The 14,219-nt window shown below is 44.9% G+C and overlaps 1 protein-coding gene across 2 annotated transcripts in view; it reads right to left on the bottom strand.

Moving 5' to 3' along the window:
- Positions 1–14,219, bottom strand: part of LOC141156753 (dimethylaniline monooxygenase [N-oxide-forming] 2-like) — an 84,502-nt gene that overhangs the window by 30,703 nt on the left and 39,580 nt on the right. For both annotated transcript variants that reach the window (XM_073643101.1, XM_073643102.1), the window contains one exon: positions 6,747–6,935. In XM_073643101.1, coding sequence (XP_073499202.1) covers positions 6,747–6,935 — 189 coding nt within the window. The remainder of the gene's footprint in view (positions 1–6,746; positions 6,936–14,219) is intronic.

Here is a 14,219-nt window from a genome sequence, read left to right as displayed (position 1 = left end):
GTGGAGGAACTTTGACATAAAGAGGATTGACGCACAACTCGTGGGGACGGCAAGACTTGGACAGCAGCCCCTTGTCCTGCTGTCACCATAGTTACCCAGTGCCCAGTCAGCGACATGTAACGCCCCTGTCCATGCTTACTCGTCCAAGTGTCTGTGGTGAAATGCACCCTGTCACACACAGAGTTTCTCAAAGAAGCGGTGATGTTGTGTGCGACATGCTGGTGGAGCGCAGGCACACCTTTCTTTGAGAAGTAGTGCCGACTGGGCATCTGGTACTGGGGCACTGCGACGGACATAAGGTCTCGAAAATCCTCTGTGTCCACCAGGCGGAAAGGCAGCATTTCTGTAGCCAAGAGCTTGCAGATGGTGAAATTCAACCTATTAGCTTTCTCATGGCTAGGAGGAAATGGTCTTTTACTTGTCCACATCTGAGGGACCGAGGGCTGGCTATTGTGCTTAGACGGGGTTGATAAGGGTGTCCCCGGCAAACTGCCGTTCTGTGAGGAAGATGCAGGCGGACATGTTAGGTTGCCTTGATCCAAAGGTGGTGCTATCGATGTCGGACAGCGCTCAACACCAGCTGGTGTTACCACCTCCAAAGAAAATGATGACCTGCCAATCACGCTGGCTGTTGCGGGTAAAGAGGTGGCAGGTCTGCGCCCCAAAACAGGTGTGACTGCTGTCCCCCCAGTCACAGAGGATGAAGAGGCCACGGATGCACAAGATATGGCAGACGGTGATTGGCCCGGCCGGCTAGGCCGCATTGTAGCACACTGAGCTTCCCACTGCAACTTATGCTTCATGTCCATGTGCCGGTTCATGCATGAAGTACTCAAACTATGTATTTTTTGGCCTCTACTTAGCTTTTGCTGACAAATGTTACAGATAACACGAGTTGGGTCATCTTTATCGATCTGAAAAAATGCCCAGGCTATGCAAGGCTTAGCACCCATGCGACCTGAAGAGCCACCACGACTTGTGGTGAGAGGCAGAGTTGTGTTTGAGGATGCAGTTGTTGACGTGCTTCCAGTACTACGTCTCTGTCCAGGAAGGCGCAACCTGACCTCGTCGTCACTAGCATCTTCCTCCACCTCCTCTGCTGACCTCATCTCTTGGCTGACTGTGGGTTGACAGTAAGTGGGATCTCCGACCTCATCATCATCACCCTGTGCGTTATCACACCCGTCGTCCTCAGAGCCAACCTGTTCCTGCCCTGACAAAAAACTAAAGTTGTCGCTCCAATCAGGTATTCGAGTCTTATCATCGTCTTCCTCATTGTCTCCACCAACAGGAGTTACAGTTTGGGAATGAGGGTCTACATTATGGTCAGAACCTTCTGCGTCTGGTCCTGGATCCGACTCATAAAGATTCTGGGCATCAGTGCAGATCATTTCCTCGTCTGGATTCACACAAGCGCTGGAGTCGACCTCTGATTCCCAGGCTATAGTATGAGTAAACAGCTCTGCAGACTCAACCATCTGTTCTACCTCATACTCAGACGGGCAGCTGGAGATTTGGGAGCTGTGAGGAAGCAAGTGCGATTTGGGTGACACCTTTGAGGGCTGGAGTATTTGTGATGTTGAAGTTGATGTGGAGGAGAGCCCACTTAAAGGAGCACTTGATATCCGTTGAAGCACCTGCTGTTTTTGTGCCTCATCTGGAATTTGTAGCGATTGGCGTGGCCGTAAGAAAGGGATCTTATCACATTGTCCGCTAAAAGAAGTAGACATTTTAGTTTGGCTGGAAGATGGTCTTTCTTCTGCAGATGTTACTGTTGCTTTAACACCTACCCCACGGACACAACCTTTTTTCCCCTTCCCAACACGCCTATTCCCCTTTCCACCAGCAGCAGGCCTTTTTCCACTCATTTTGGTGGTTAACTAATTCACAACTCTGGAGTTGTTTGCACAAAAAAACAATGGATGGTAACCGAGCAGAGCTGAGTGGCCAAACTGTGGTATTAGGCCAAAACTATTGGCTGGGTTAGATGCAGAAAAAAATTATTTTGAATTTGCAACCTGATGGAGGTCAGTATAGATGGACTAATACAAATAGTCCCACACACTGCTAGAAGCCCAAATATTTTTTCAGAGGTACTGTAGATGCAGATAAAAATTATTTTTAATTTGCAACCTGATGGAGGTCAGTATAGATGGACTAATAGACCAAGTCCCACACACTGCTAGAAGCCCAAATATTTTTTCAGAGCTAGATGCAGAAAAAAATTATTTTTAATTTGCAACCTGATGGAGGTCAGTATAGATGGACTAATAGACCAAGTCCCACACACCGCTAGAAGCCCAAATATTTTTTCAGAGCTAGATGCAGAAAAAAAATATTTTTAATTTGCAACCTGATGGAGGTCAGTATAGATGGACTAATAGACCAAGTCCCACACACCGCTAGAAGCCCAACTATTTTTTCAGAGCTAGATGCAGAAAAAAATTATATTCAATTTGCAACCTGATGGAGGTCAGTATAGATGGACTAATAGACCAAGTCCCACACACTGCTAGAAGCCCAAATATTTTTTCAGAGCTAGATGCAGAAAAAAATTATTTTTAATTTGCAACCTGATGGAGGTCAGTATAGATGGACTAATAGACCAAGTCCCACACACTGCTAGAAGCCCAAATATTTTTTCAGAGCTAGATGCAGAAAAAAATTATTTTTAATTTGCAACCTGATGGAGGTCAGTATAGATGGACTAATAGACCAAGTCCCACACACTGCTAGAAGCCCAAATATTTTTTCAGAGCTAGATGCAGAAAAAAATTATTTTTAATTTGCATCCTGATGGAGGTCAGTATAGATGGACTAATAGACCAAGTCCCACACACTGCTAGAAGCCCAAATATTTTTTCAGAGCTAGATGCAGAAAAAAATTATTTTTAATTTGCAACCTGATGGAGGTCAGTATAGATGGACTAATAGACCAAGTCCCACACACTGCTAGAAGCCCAAATATTTTTTCAGAGCTAGATGCAGAAAAAAATTATTTTTAATTTGCAACCTGATGGAGGTCAGTATAGATGGACTAATAGACCAAGTCCCACACACCGCTAGAAGCCCAACTATTTTTTCAGAGCTAGATGCAGAAAAAAATTATATTCAATTTGCAACCTGATGGAGGTCAGTATAGAAGGACTAATAGAACAAGTCCCACACACTGCTAGAAGCCCAAATATTTTTTCAGAGCTAAATGAAGAAAAAAATTATTTTTAATTTGCAACCTGATGGAGGTCAGTATAGATGGACTAATAGACCAAGTCCCACACACTGCTAGAAGCCCAAATATTTTTTCAGAGCTAGATGCAGAAAAAAATTATATTCAGTTTGCAACCTGATGGAGGTCAGTATAGATGGACTAATAGAATGATGCTATGCCCAAAAGATTTTGCTTCACTAGGTGCAGTAAAAAAATTGGTATTCTATACACAGGTGTTATATCTTGCAACACAGATAGGCTACTCCACTGACTAACACACTCTGCAATAGGCCAAAAAGGATTAGCTTTGCTAGATTCAGCCAAATGCTGTGAAAAAAACTTGCACAGCACTGGCACAGACCTGCCTGGCAAAAACTGATAGGAACTCATGTAACCTAGTCCTGAAAAGGACTCCAATTACAATTAGTCTTTACTCCCACAACCTATCTATTTAAGAGCACAGACCTGCCTGATAAAAGTCGTAGGAAATGCTGTAACCTAGTCCTTAAAAGGACTGCAATCACAACTATTCCCTACTCCCAAGCTATCTGTATATTTGTGCGAAAATTGGCTTGAAATTAACAAGGTATAGCGCACACAGCAACAGCGGTGCCGTCTAACACGCAGCTGCAGCAGTGAGAAAATGGTGGCGACGGGGAAAATGGCTTGGTCTTATAGGGCAAGGACATGTGACATACACTGCCAATGACACATGCCCTTGCTTGTGTGAAAAAAAGCAGTTCGCTCCGTGTGTGCGCTGCTGATAGGCTGACAGACTGCACCTCCCCACTGCAAATGCGGGAAAGAGAAAAAAAAATGGAGATCTTCATTGTTCCTGCAGAGATCCATCCCCTGCCCCTCCCCCCGCCCCGCTGTACACTCAAACTGCGTATTAACATTAATTTTCATCATTACTGAGAAAAAATCCAGTTATGATTTTGGTGCACGAACAGTTATCGAACATAACCTCGAACAGCCGAATTTTTCTCAAATTGTTCGTGTTCGCCGTCCGGCTCGAACACCGCCCAAAACAGCTCGAATTTGAGATTGGCGAACAGTTCGAGTAGAACAACGCTCATCTCTACTTGTAAAGTCGTGCCGCGGGTGAGTTTACGCAGTGTCAAATAAAAGCACAGTGGTCATGGGATTTCTATAAATCCATCCACTGTGCTTCTACTACACAACCCAGCATAGGTGAGCTGCATCCAAAACACTGCCATTATGGATTGTGGGCACATAGCCTATTACTGGAAGAAGCCCAGGATGCGGGACATATTACCATGGTGGATGACATTATACAAGGATGGGAGACATTACTGGAGGGGACATTATTTACATGAGTGGGCTAACATTTCTTCACAGGATCTGGAACGCTACAAATGCCCGTACATGTGACGAATATGTAGGTGGGGGAATCTGGTCCAAATTGTGCACCAGGGTCCATTGGACTCTAATTATGTCACTATTTCATATTATATATTGTAAGGCGGCGGTGTTCACACCGTGCAGTAACTGAGGCAGTGACCCAAGCAAGTCCAACACACAGCTTTATTCAGCAACTCACAGGTAAACAGAAGAGTCCTCCGGTTCGCAGCCGGGATAACAAGAGTCCTTAAACAACGGTTGCCGTGGGCAACGGCCGCGCCAGGCCGCTCAGAGCCTGACGGGTGCAGAGCCTTCCCAGGCGTGGGTTCAGCTACACACAGGCCCACCGAGCTTTCCTGCTATGTTTCTAACAGGTCCCAACACTGAACACCACTAATCCTTAGTGCAGGGTTTTTAAAGGACCTGTGGCAAGAGCCACTGGAAAACCCGGGTTGGAGGGAGGAGGCCGCCCCACTGCCTCCTGTGACCTCCTCCAAGAAATGAAGGGTTTTACTAATCTGCCTTAGCCAGATAGCCTGACGAGGTCAATGCTCACCTCCATTCAATTATAGCCACAGGTGAGTTTGTGACTGCAATGCACTCCAATGGCTTTAATAAGTATCTGTACACATTCTGGGGGATATATAACGTGCCTCACAATATATATTTGACCCCAATGAATTTATCCATCTGTAGTAATCTTTCCAGTGATACATGTACTAGATCAAAGTGCAGATAGGGTACCTTCATGTAAATGATCTGGGAATGGCCAGTGATGCAAGTTCACAGGTCAATTTGTTCCTGAGAGTTTGTCCTCCAGTGAATTGTCAGCTGGGTTTGGAAATGGATTTGATCCTCAACAAGTATGGAAGACTCTTATAAAGATTATTTATGTTTTATGCTAGAAATTGTCTTATAAAAAAAAAACCTCTTAAAATGCTCTCCTTTATGAATATTGAGCAAAAACACCTTTCCCTTAATTCATAAGCATATACAAAAGTAATAGATAACCAGTACCACAGAAATTGAATAGCCACCCACCAGAATTGGCTTCAATAGGAACCTATTTGTCCTATAGAAACAATTCCTAGGCAAGCCTCTGCCTTCCGTGAAGGTTTGTACCCTAAAGTTTACGTAAATGGCACTCCGCTCACCAAAGACTATCCCTTTATATTCCTTATTAACTCTCTCATATACATATCTTAAGAGGGTATAAGCAACCATCGATACATATAACAAATCAATGAGTATAAATAGGGTTACAGAAACTTTGATAATGTGTAATAAAGAGTTCCACAGGTGTGTTATGGACATCTTGAAACCAATTCTGGTGGGTGGCCAATACATTTCAGCGCTACTGGTTATCTATTAATTTTGTATATGCTTATGAATTATGGGAAGGGTGTTTTTAATCAATAAAAGGATAAAATTAAGGCTTTTTTTCTAAGACAACTTTTGTTTACCCGTTACTGAAACTTATATTGTGAACCGGTTTATGCTAGAAATTTAGTTTGAATTGAGACTACCACTTGCGTAAGACTACCTACAAGGGTTGCCAACTTGACTTATTTTTCTCTGGACAGCTCATCAAAAATATCATGCACACACAATATTTTTTATGAACATATTGTAAAACCTTAATAATCCATTATGATAAGTGATACATGTCTACAGCCCATAATTCTGACAAGAGATTTGCTGCATTTACTGTCAAAACAATTTGTTTAAGTTTCTTCAGTTTAAAAAAAAAAAAAAAAAAGTCCTATTTTTATGGAATTTCTAGACTGTTGGCAACCCTGCCACCTCATTAGTCAGTGAGCACAAATTGTAGAAGCAGCCCTGCCTGTGTAGAAGTTGACATACTCTGCTGAAGAGACCCCTAACAGATTCCTACACATTTTGGAGCCATTCAATGACGGCTTTGCTTTTGCTCTGAAAAAGAACAATCTTAAGGAATGGTTTATGAATAGCTTTAAGTGAACATGTTTGCTCTGTGACTGTACTCCGGTTTCCCTAAGTGTTGGACATACTTTGTCTGATGTCTGTATATCCAATTTTCAATTACATTAGTCGCTAATAGACACAGAACAGTATTCTTAAGGTCAATTGGGAACAAAATTGCAAAAAATACAAACTATTAATAAATGTGTGGACCTTAAATTTTTTTTTTTACCTTGAATTGGACATATTTCAGGAGATTAAAATGTTCTGCATATTTTCTTAGGTACTCCAGTAGCTTGGAATTAGGAAGAAAGTTTGGAAAGTCCTCTGGGAACGGGAAATCACTGTAACACATAATTTCTTTGCTAGTATTGCTGACAACAGATTGATAAATGCTGGCTCTGCCATCCTCTATGTTGTCCTAAGGAAGTAGATAGAAAGGATGATTTATGCAAAGGAATTTTCATAGATTTACATAAGCATATTAATTTTAGTTAAGAGGGTGTCCTGTATGCTCAGTTAACCTTATACCAGCGATGTTATCTGTGGACCTAGTTGCCAGACAACCACAAATGCTGCTTCATGGCACCACACTGGTGTTTTTTTTTTATTTCACTACTGTAATGGGATCATTGTTCCATGTTCCCTGTGCCTCATAATATACTTACAAGCCACCATGTTCTCTTCTTCCCGGCGCTGCTCCAGTCCCTCTCCGCCATCTTGTAACTGCAGCTTCTAACTGGCTGAAGGTTAGAGTGAATGGTCACAATTGAGAAGTGACCTTCAGCTGATTAAAGGGAATCTGTCACACCCTGGGACTTTTCAGACCTCTAATATGGACATACAGGTGATAGAAATGTAAATCTCTACATACCCGTATGTCCCATATTAGAGGTTTGCTTGCTTTCAACTTCCTTTTTATTAAATTTGTTTTAACATGCTTCCCATCCGGGGGACGTAAAGAAATCTCTGCCTATTAACTTAATTTCCATATCCCCCCCCTCCCCGTCACAGTGCCCTGTGACACGAGGTTCCCATGGCTGGATCCCGCACCTGCGCAATTTACCTTGACCACAAGGCGCAGTAATCCCTGCTGTCTGTATAGCCTTGTAGAGCAAGGAACTTGTGCGCAGGCGCCGGGAAGGCTGAGTGACAATTCGAGTAATCCTGTCTACCTAAGGAACTCCCCTGGCTAAATTTTGGTCCTTAAGACATTCCATTGTAGTTCCCTGGTGTGAAACTGGGCCCACAGTACAGTCGGAATACAAGAGGTCAGGGAACTCAGCTGTGACATGGCTTTCCTCAGGGACATGGAGGGGGATTTCAATACCTGTGATACCTGGCCGATAATACCTTCTATTTTTTCTTCCGGAAGGAGACATTCCTGTCCAGTATAAGACAGAGGAACTCCTGCATGTTTTTTTTTTGGGCTGTAGTTTTGACTTTAAATTTAAGAGCCATCCCAAGGAAGTCATAACCCCTTCCAATTGATTTCTTCAGTCTTGGACTGAGTTGCCTACTATCAAATAGTCACCTAGAGAAGGAATAATCAGAATGTCTTTCTCCCACAAGTGCGCCATCACTTCCACAGTTTAGTAAATACTCGGGGAGCTATTGCTATGCCGAATGGAAGGGCTCTGTACTGAAAGGGTCTGATCATTCCCTTTATGGAAATCGCTACGCTGAACTTTTGGTGATTCTTACGTATGGGATATGATAATATGCGTCCTTCAGGTCTAAGACTCAAAGCAATAAGGGAAAATAATTTTTACAGTCTTTATTAATTCCATTTCTAAAGTCTGAATTCTCAGGAATTTGTTCCAGCTTTTCAGGTTGATGATCATCCTGAAGGCTCCACCCGGCTTTTTAACCAGAAATAATGGGGAATAAAATTCTCTCTCTCCTTCACCTGGAAGGAAACCTCCTTAAAAGGGCCGGTTCCAGGTTTTCATGGGCCCTGGGTGAAAGTCTCAGTGGGCCCCTTTAACACATACCACGATTCATCCACGATTCATGGTGAACAGATACCGCAGAGAAATAAAGGTATAGTACAATGCCGAAGATTTCACTTATATCTTACGTTACATGAGTGATATCTATTTTAAATCCTATAATAGCTCAGAAACCGGCGAATCCTCGCAGCGCACAGTGCATGCCCTGAGGGGGATTCAAAAGATTTCATTTTAGACTGGAGTGTATAGTCCTCCACGCAGAATTATGGGCACCACAGTCTTACACACAGTATAATGAACCCCATATAATGCTCCATACAGTATAATGAGCCCCATATAATGCTCCATACAGAAAAATAAAAAATCAAATGCTCACCTCTCCCTCGCTGCAGCTGCTCTGGACTCCTCAGCATTGCTGTCTTACCACTCTCTGCATTGTGACTGCTCAGCAGAGGGCAGACTGAAGTGACATCATCACGCTCTCTTCCCTGAGACGTCACAGTCCGGAGATGCTGAACCTGCGGAGGAACGGGCAGAGGCAAGTATTGCAAGTACCGGTGCTCTGAGCAAGCAGGGGGGGTGGGTATCCCCAACAGAGAGTGGGCCCCCCCCCCACTTGCCCGGGTGCTGACACCAGACCTGCAATGCTGGCCCAAACAAAAATTTGCCCTCACAGGGAATAGAACAGAGTTTAGATTTTGTTTGAAGATCCCTGAGCCAACATTTTAGTCAGATGGCCCTACTAGCCTCATTAGAAAAAGCCACCGACTTGGCTGCCAACCTAACTGAATCGGCAGAGGCATCTGCAATACAGCTGCCTCCCGCATCAGAGGAATGGTGTCTAACACATGGTCCCTTGTACCTTGTCCCAGATCTGTTTCTCTAAATGATCTATTCAGATCATTAATGATCTCACCGTCCAGGTTGCTGCTACAGTTGGCTTCAGACCCCCACCTGGAACCTTTAAAGGAGTTGTCCACTACTTTCATATTGGATTCCCTATCCGTAGGATGGGGTATCAATGTATGATTGGCCAGAGTCCCACACACGGCACCCCCACTGATCAGCTGTTATCGGTCCTGGGGGCGACGGTCAAAAGTCCTTACCTGTGGTGCCTGGCCGTCAAGTTGTAGTGGCCAATGCTTGTTACTGCACATCTGACTCCCATTCAATTGAATGGGAGGCGGATGTGCAGTACCCCGAGGCGGCCACTACAGATGGACCGCCAAGCACCGCAGGTATGGACTTTCGGCCGGCATCAGTAACAGCTGATCGGCGGGGGTGCCGCGTGTGGGACCCGAGTCGATCATACATTGATGCCCTATCCTATGGATAGGGCATCAATGTCAAAGTAGTGGACAACTTCTTTAAGGAAGGCATGTTCCTCTTTATATCGGGGATCTTTCAACACCACCATGTCCTCAAGGGGTAGGGAAAACTTTTCAAAGGCTTTAGTTATTGCTACATCTAATTTTGGAGCTTTGTCCCAGGATGATGGGGATTAATCTTCAAAGGAATACTTCCTTTTTGAAAGATGGGAGAGAGTGATTTTTCCCTTTAAATTTTTTCCCACCCATTCTCTTTTAAATTAATGATTGAATTTTCTCATTATAGGGAAAATGAACGGCGCTTTTTCTGCTCTAGACCGCCGAACATTATGTTTTGTATAGACCTTTCTGGTCTTAGATCCACAATGGGTGTAGTAGAACCAATGGCTTTAACAAGTTTATCAATCTCTTCCACCGGAAAGCAGTGATGCCTTCTTAGGTCTTCTTCTGATGAAGTTGAAGTAGATGAGCCTGTGTCCCTCTTTTCCCCTTCTTCCTCTGAAGGATTGGAAACATCAGACTGTGCACCATTTCCTAGATTTCTTATCCCTACTACCCTCCCTTTGGGACAGGGATGTAATGGAATTTTTTACTTTAGTTTTAAATTATTGATCTTATTTCGGAGACAAAGTTAAAGGTCTCCTCACAACATTTGTTTACTGCATGACTGGCAGAGTTTTTTCTCCCAGGTAACTGGCAACTCATTCTCTCAAAGTGCACAATCCCTGTGCTTGGCCTTCGTTACACAATTTCTTCCCTACAGCAAATGAGAAGAAAGGGGACCCCTATTACAAATTGAATTTTTCCAAAGATCACTTACCAATCAGAAGTAATCAGGGGTACCGGATTTGGAGGAGGGATCATATCGGCTGATAGATCTCCTCTGGAGGTCGGAGATTTGTCCACCGTGCTGGAGCCTCTGCTCTTCTGCGTAGACCTGCTGCTTCTTCCACCCTAAAGTCCACTGCCATGCTCACGACGCTGTGAAGTCGTCTGGGAATCCTCATTCTGCCGCACCTTTTGCTGCTGCCACTGTTTCTGCTGCTGCTGCCACTGCTTCTGTTGCTGCTGTTCTTCTGGCTCCTTAGATTCCTTTATTTTGCCTGAAGGGATTGCAGAAGCTGGACAGAACACCTTCCTGGTATTTCAACTGCTTTTCAAAAATGGAACCAGCCTCCAGCGTGTTCCTCCCGGCATCTTCCGGCTCCATCGTCCGACACTACTTTGGGACACACAACCCTGGTTCCCACATCAAAGCACCTCCGGCACACCCCCCCCTGTAGAACGGGATGCGTGGAAGCTGGCAACCCACAGTTGTGGTGCCACGGCTGCGCTCCTCTGCTCACCCATGATGGCCCCTGGACCCAGTGGTGGTGCTTCAGGATCCTGCACCAGCCAAGGCAGGGGCATCCCTACTGCCTGAATCGACCTGGCCAGGCCTGGAAAACTTCCTGATGTCCATTTTCTTTCAGGTACGCCCACTAAAGGTTCACCCATCAAAGACAGGAAACCAACTGATGTGAGGGAGACGTACCGCCCTTTTATTCTGTAGGTTTCCTGTCCTTGAATGGCGGATCCCCTCTCTGAGGTGCTGTCATTGATGAGAAAAATAAAAAATAATCATTTTAGTTGTGATCTCAGGCGGCCTATTTCTTGCATTTCCATTGACAATGAATGGAGAGAATGCTGAGCAAGATCTATTCAGGATTAGGCTGCAGAGCTTCATTCTCAGTAGTGATGAGCGAGCACTAAAATGCTTGGGTACTAGTTGCTCGGGTTGAGCAAATCGGAATACTCGGGTGCTCGACCCGAGCAACGAGCCCAATGTATGTCTATGGGAAACTCCAGCATTTTTTCAGGCGGCTCCCCCCGGCGGTCTGCAGAGGGCCTAAAAATTGCCCAAAATCGATAACAGTGCTCAAATGACATGGGAACAGCATGGGGAAGACCCCTGGAAGCATTTCTGACTCCCAGGTTACTGCTGTGAACAACGTTGTCAGAGTATTACGCCACTTTTACGGACTCACAATAAAACATACAAAAACTAAACCAAAATGGATTTTCCTGGGAAATATGTTAAGGAACATCCTTTCCAGGGTAATGACTTGTATATAAGGCAAAATAACCAAAAATACTCCTCCACACCTTGGGCTATGTTCACACGGTGCATTTTTGATGCGTTTTTTGCACTTTTGCATTGCTTTCAACCAAGACAAATGCATTCACCAGGAAATGTCATTTTAACATTTTACAACCTTATCTGGCCATGTGTGTGACACATCAGACACATGCATAAAGTGCTGAAAAGACATGGTAACAGGATGGGGAAGACCTCTGGAAGCATCTCTGACTTCCAGGTCACTGCCTAAAAGTGTGCCCATCATACGTGATCCTTGGCGCATGCGAAGATGCCTCCCACCATGCACCTGTTGTTGCAGACTTGCAACAATCACCATCCACGTCCTTGTCCCACTGTAGCGTTCAGTTGTCCCTACCCCATTCCTTGGAATGCAAGCGCAAGTATGCAGGCAGCCAGCCACCCACAGGCTGCAATACTGTACTGCCAAATTTTTGACAGCTGCTTGCACTTGAAATGTGGCCTATTAAGCTCGTGGAGGCGGAAGCTTTACATAACCTCATGCCGGCGGCGGCCGGGTGTCCATACTCTGTCCCCAGCCGCCACTATATTTCCCGGTATCGCCTTAGCCTTCCACAAGCACGTGTCCCACAACATTACCCGTGCCCTCCCCAGTGCACTTACTGGGAAGGACCGCCTAACCACAAACACATGGACAGGTGAATGTGGCCAGGGACGGTACGGAGCCAGTCCACAACTTTTTTTTGCTAACAGTTGTATTTAGCTCGGTGAAAGGACTGGCATAGAGGGAAACCCTATCTAGCCTGCATGTCAGTTCTCCCAGGAAGTCCTATAAAGCTGCTTGCACTTGAAATGTGGCCTTTTAGGCTCGTGGAGGAGGAAGCTTTTCACAACCACATGCCTCGTGTCCATACTCTGTCCCCAGCCGTCACTATTTCTCCCGGTGTTGTCTGTCTTCTGCAAGCGCGGGTCCCTGAACATAACTGCTGGTACTTTTCTGGGGGAATTTGCTTGCCTCCTACCAGCCTGGAATATTTCCAGCAAACTATGGTACGACACCATGGTATTAGCATTGCCCCCAGTACCAGTAGAGAAGCCATCTCCAATTTCCTTCTCAGTAATTTTATTTGGTAGACTGAGTGGCTGCCCAAATACATTTTCTCACAAAGGAGCTGAAGATAGAGTGGCAGTAGGTGCAAGTTTCTCCAGCCAGTTAGATATTAGAGGGTGAACGGCAGCACATTGGATCAGTGGTTAGCACTGAAGACTTGCAGCGCTGGGATCGTCGGTTCAAATCCCAGCAAGGACAACATCTGCAAGGATTTTGTATGTTCTCCCCGTGTTTGCGCATGTTTCCTCCTCAGTAAAAATAGAGCGTCCGGGAACCTTCCACACAGTTTTCTTAGCCAGGACTGCTTCTCAGCAGGGTTGGACGGTCCCACCAGAGAATCCTCTGGTGTGCCTTGGCTTCTACCTCAGGAGAGTTCATGATAGTGCTAACTTTGCAGCTGCTGTGGGGTTCTTGAGCGAGGGAGAAAGGTTAGCCCTCAGAATCAAATCCTCTGGTGGGCACAATGTTTTTCAATCTGAAACAGCTTCTCAGTGGGAGTTGTATTTCACCACAGCCATATTCTTTAGCTCGGTGAAAGGACTGGCGTAGAGGGAAACCGTATCTACCCCGGCTGTCATTTCTCCGTCACCAGGTTCCACCCATTGTCACACACGACCATGCCTGGCTGTATGTTCAGCGGTGAGAGCCACAGTTCAGGCTGCTGTGTTACAGCTTTCAACAACTCTGCAGCGCTGGGCGGTTTGTCAATTAAGCATTAAGTATGTTATCTTCAGCACAGCCTGTTGCCGCTTGGCCAAGGCAGGTGCTGCAAGCTTGTAACTGATGTGGTCATTTCGGAGATGGAGGAGGAGGTGCATGAGCTGAACAATGTGATTACATTGTTGGTAAATTGGCGACGCTGTTTTTTATACTAAAGAAAGATCATATTTTGTTTTGTTTTGTTTTTTAAGACAAATGCATTCACCGGGAAATGTCATTTTAACATTTTACAACCTTAGCTGGCAATGTGGTGTGTGACACATCATCAGACACTTCCTGTTTTATTTATGATGGAGGGACTCTGAAAGTCATAAAGCCTATTTTTATAGGGACATCAGACGGCCCTTACTATTCTAAAAAGGCTAGCAGTCGGCCCTAGCTATTGTTAGAGAGCCATCAGCCGACTATGCTTTGTTGTTCCCATTATTAACAAGTGGGTCTCCCATACTGTTATTGCGTATCCAGTGACTGCAAGGGCTGCCAAAATTTTGGACGC

The sequence above is a fragment of the Phyllobates terribilis genome, unplaced genomic scaffold, assembly GCF_046119375.1.
Source record: "Phyllobates terribilis strain yellow unplaced genomic scaffold, ASM4611937v1 Scaffold_8__6_contigs__length_399053987, whole genome shotgun sequence".
NCBI classification, from domain to species: Eukaryota; Metazoa; Chordata; class Amphibia; order Anura; family Dendrobatidae; genus Phyllobates; species Phyllobates terribilis.
This window is presented reverse-complemented; position numbering and strand designations above follow the sequence as displayed.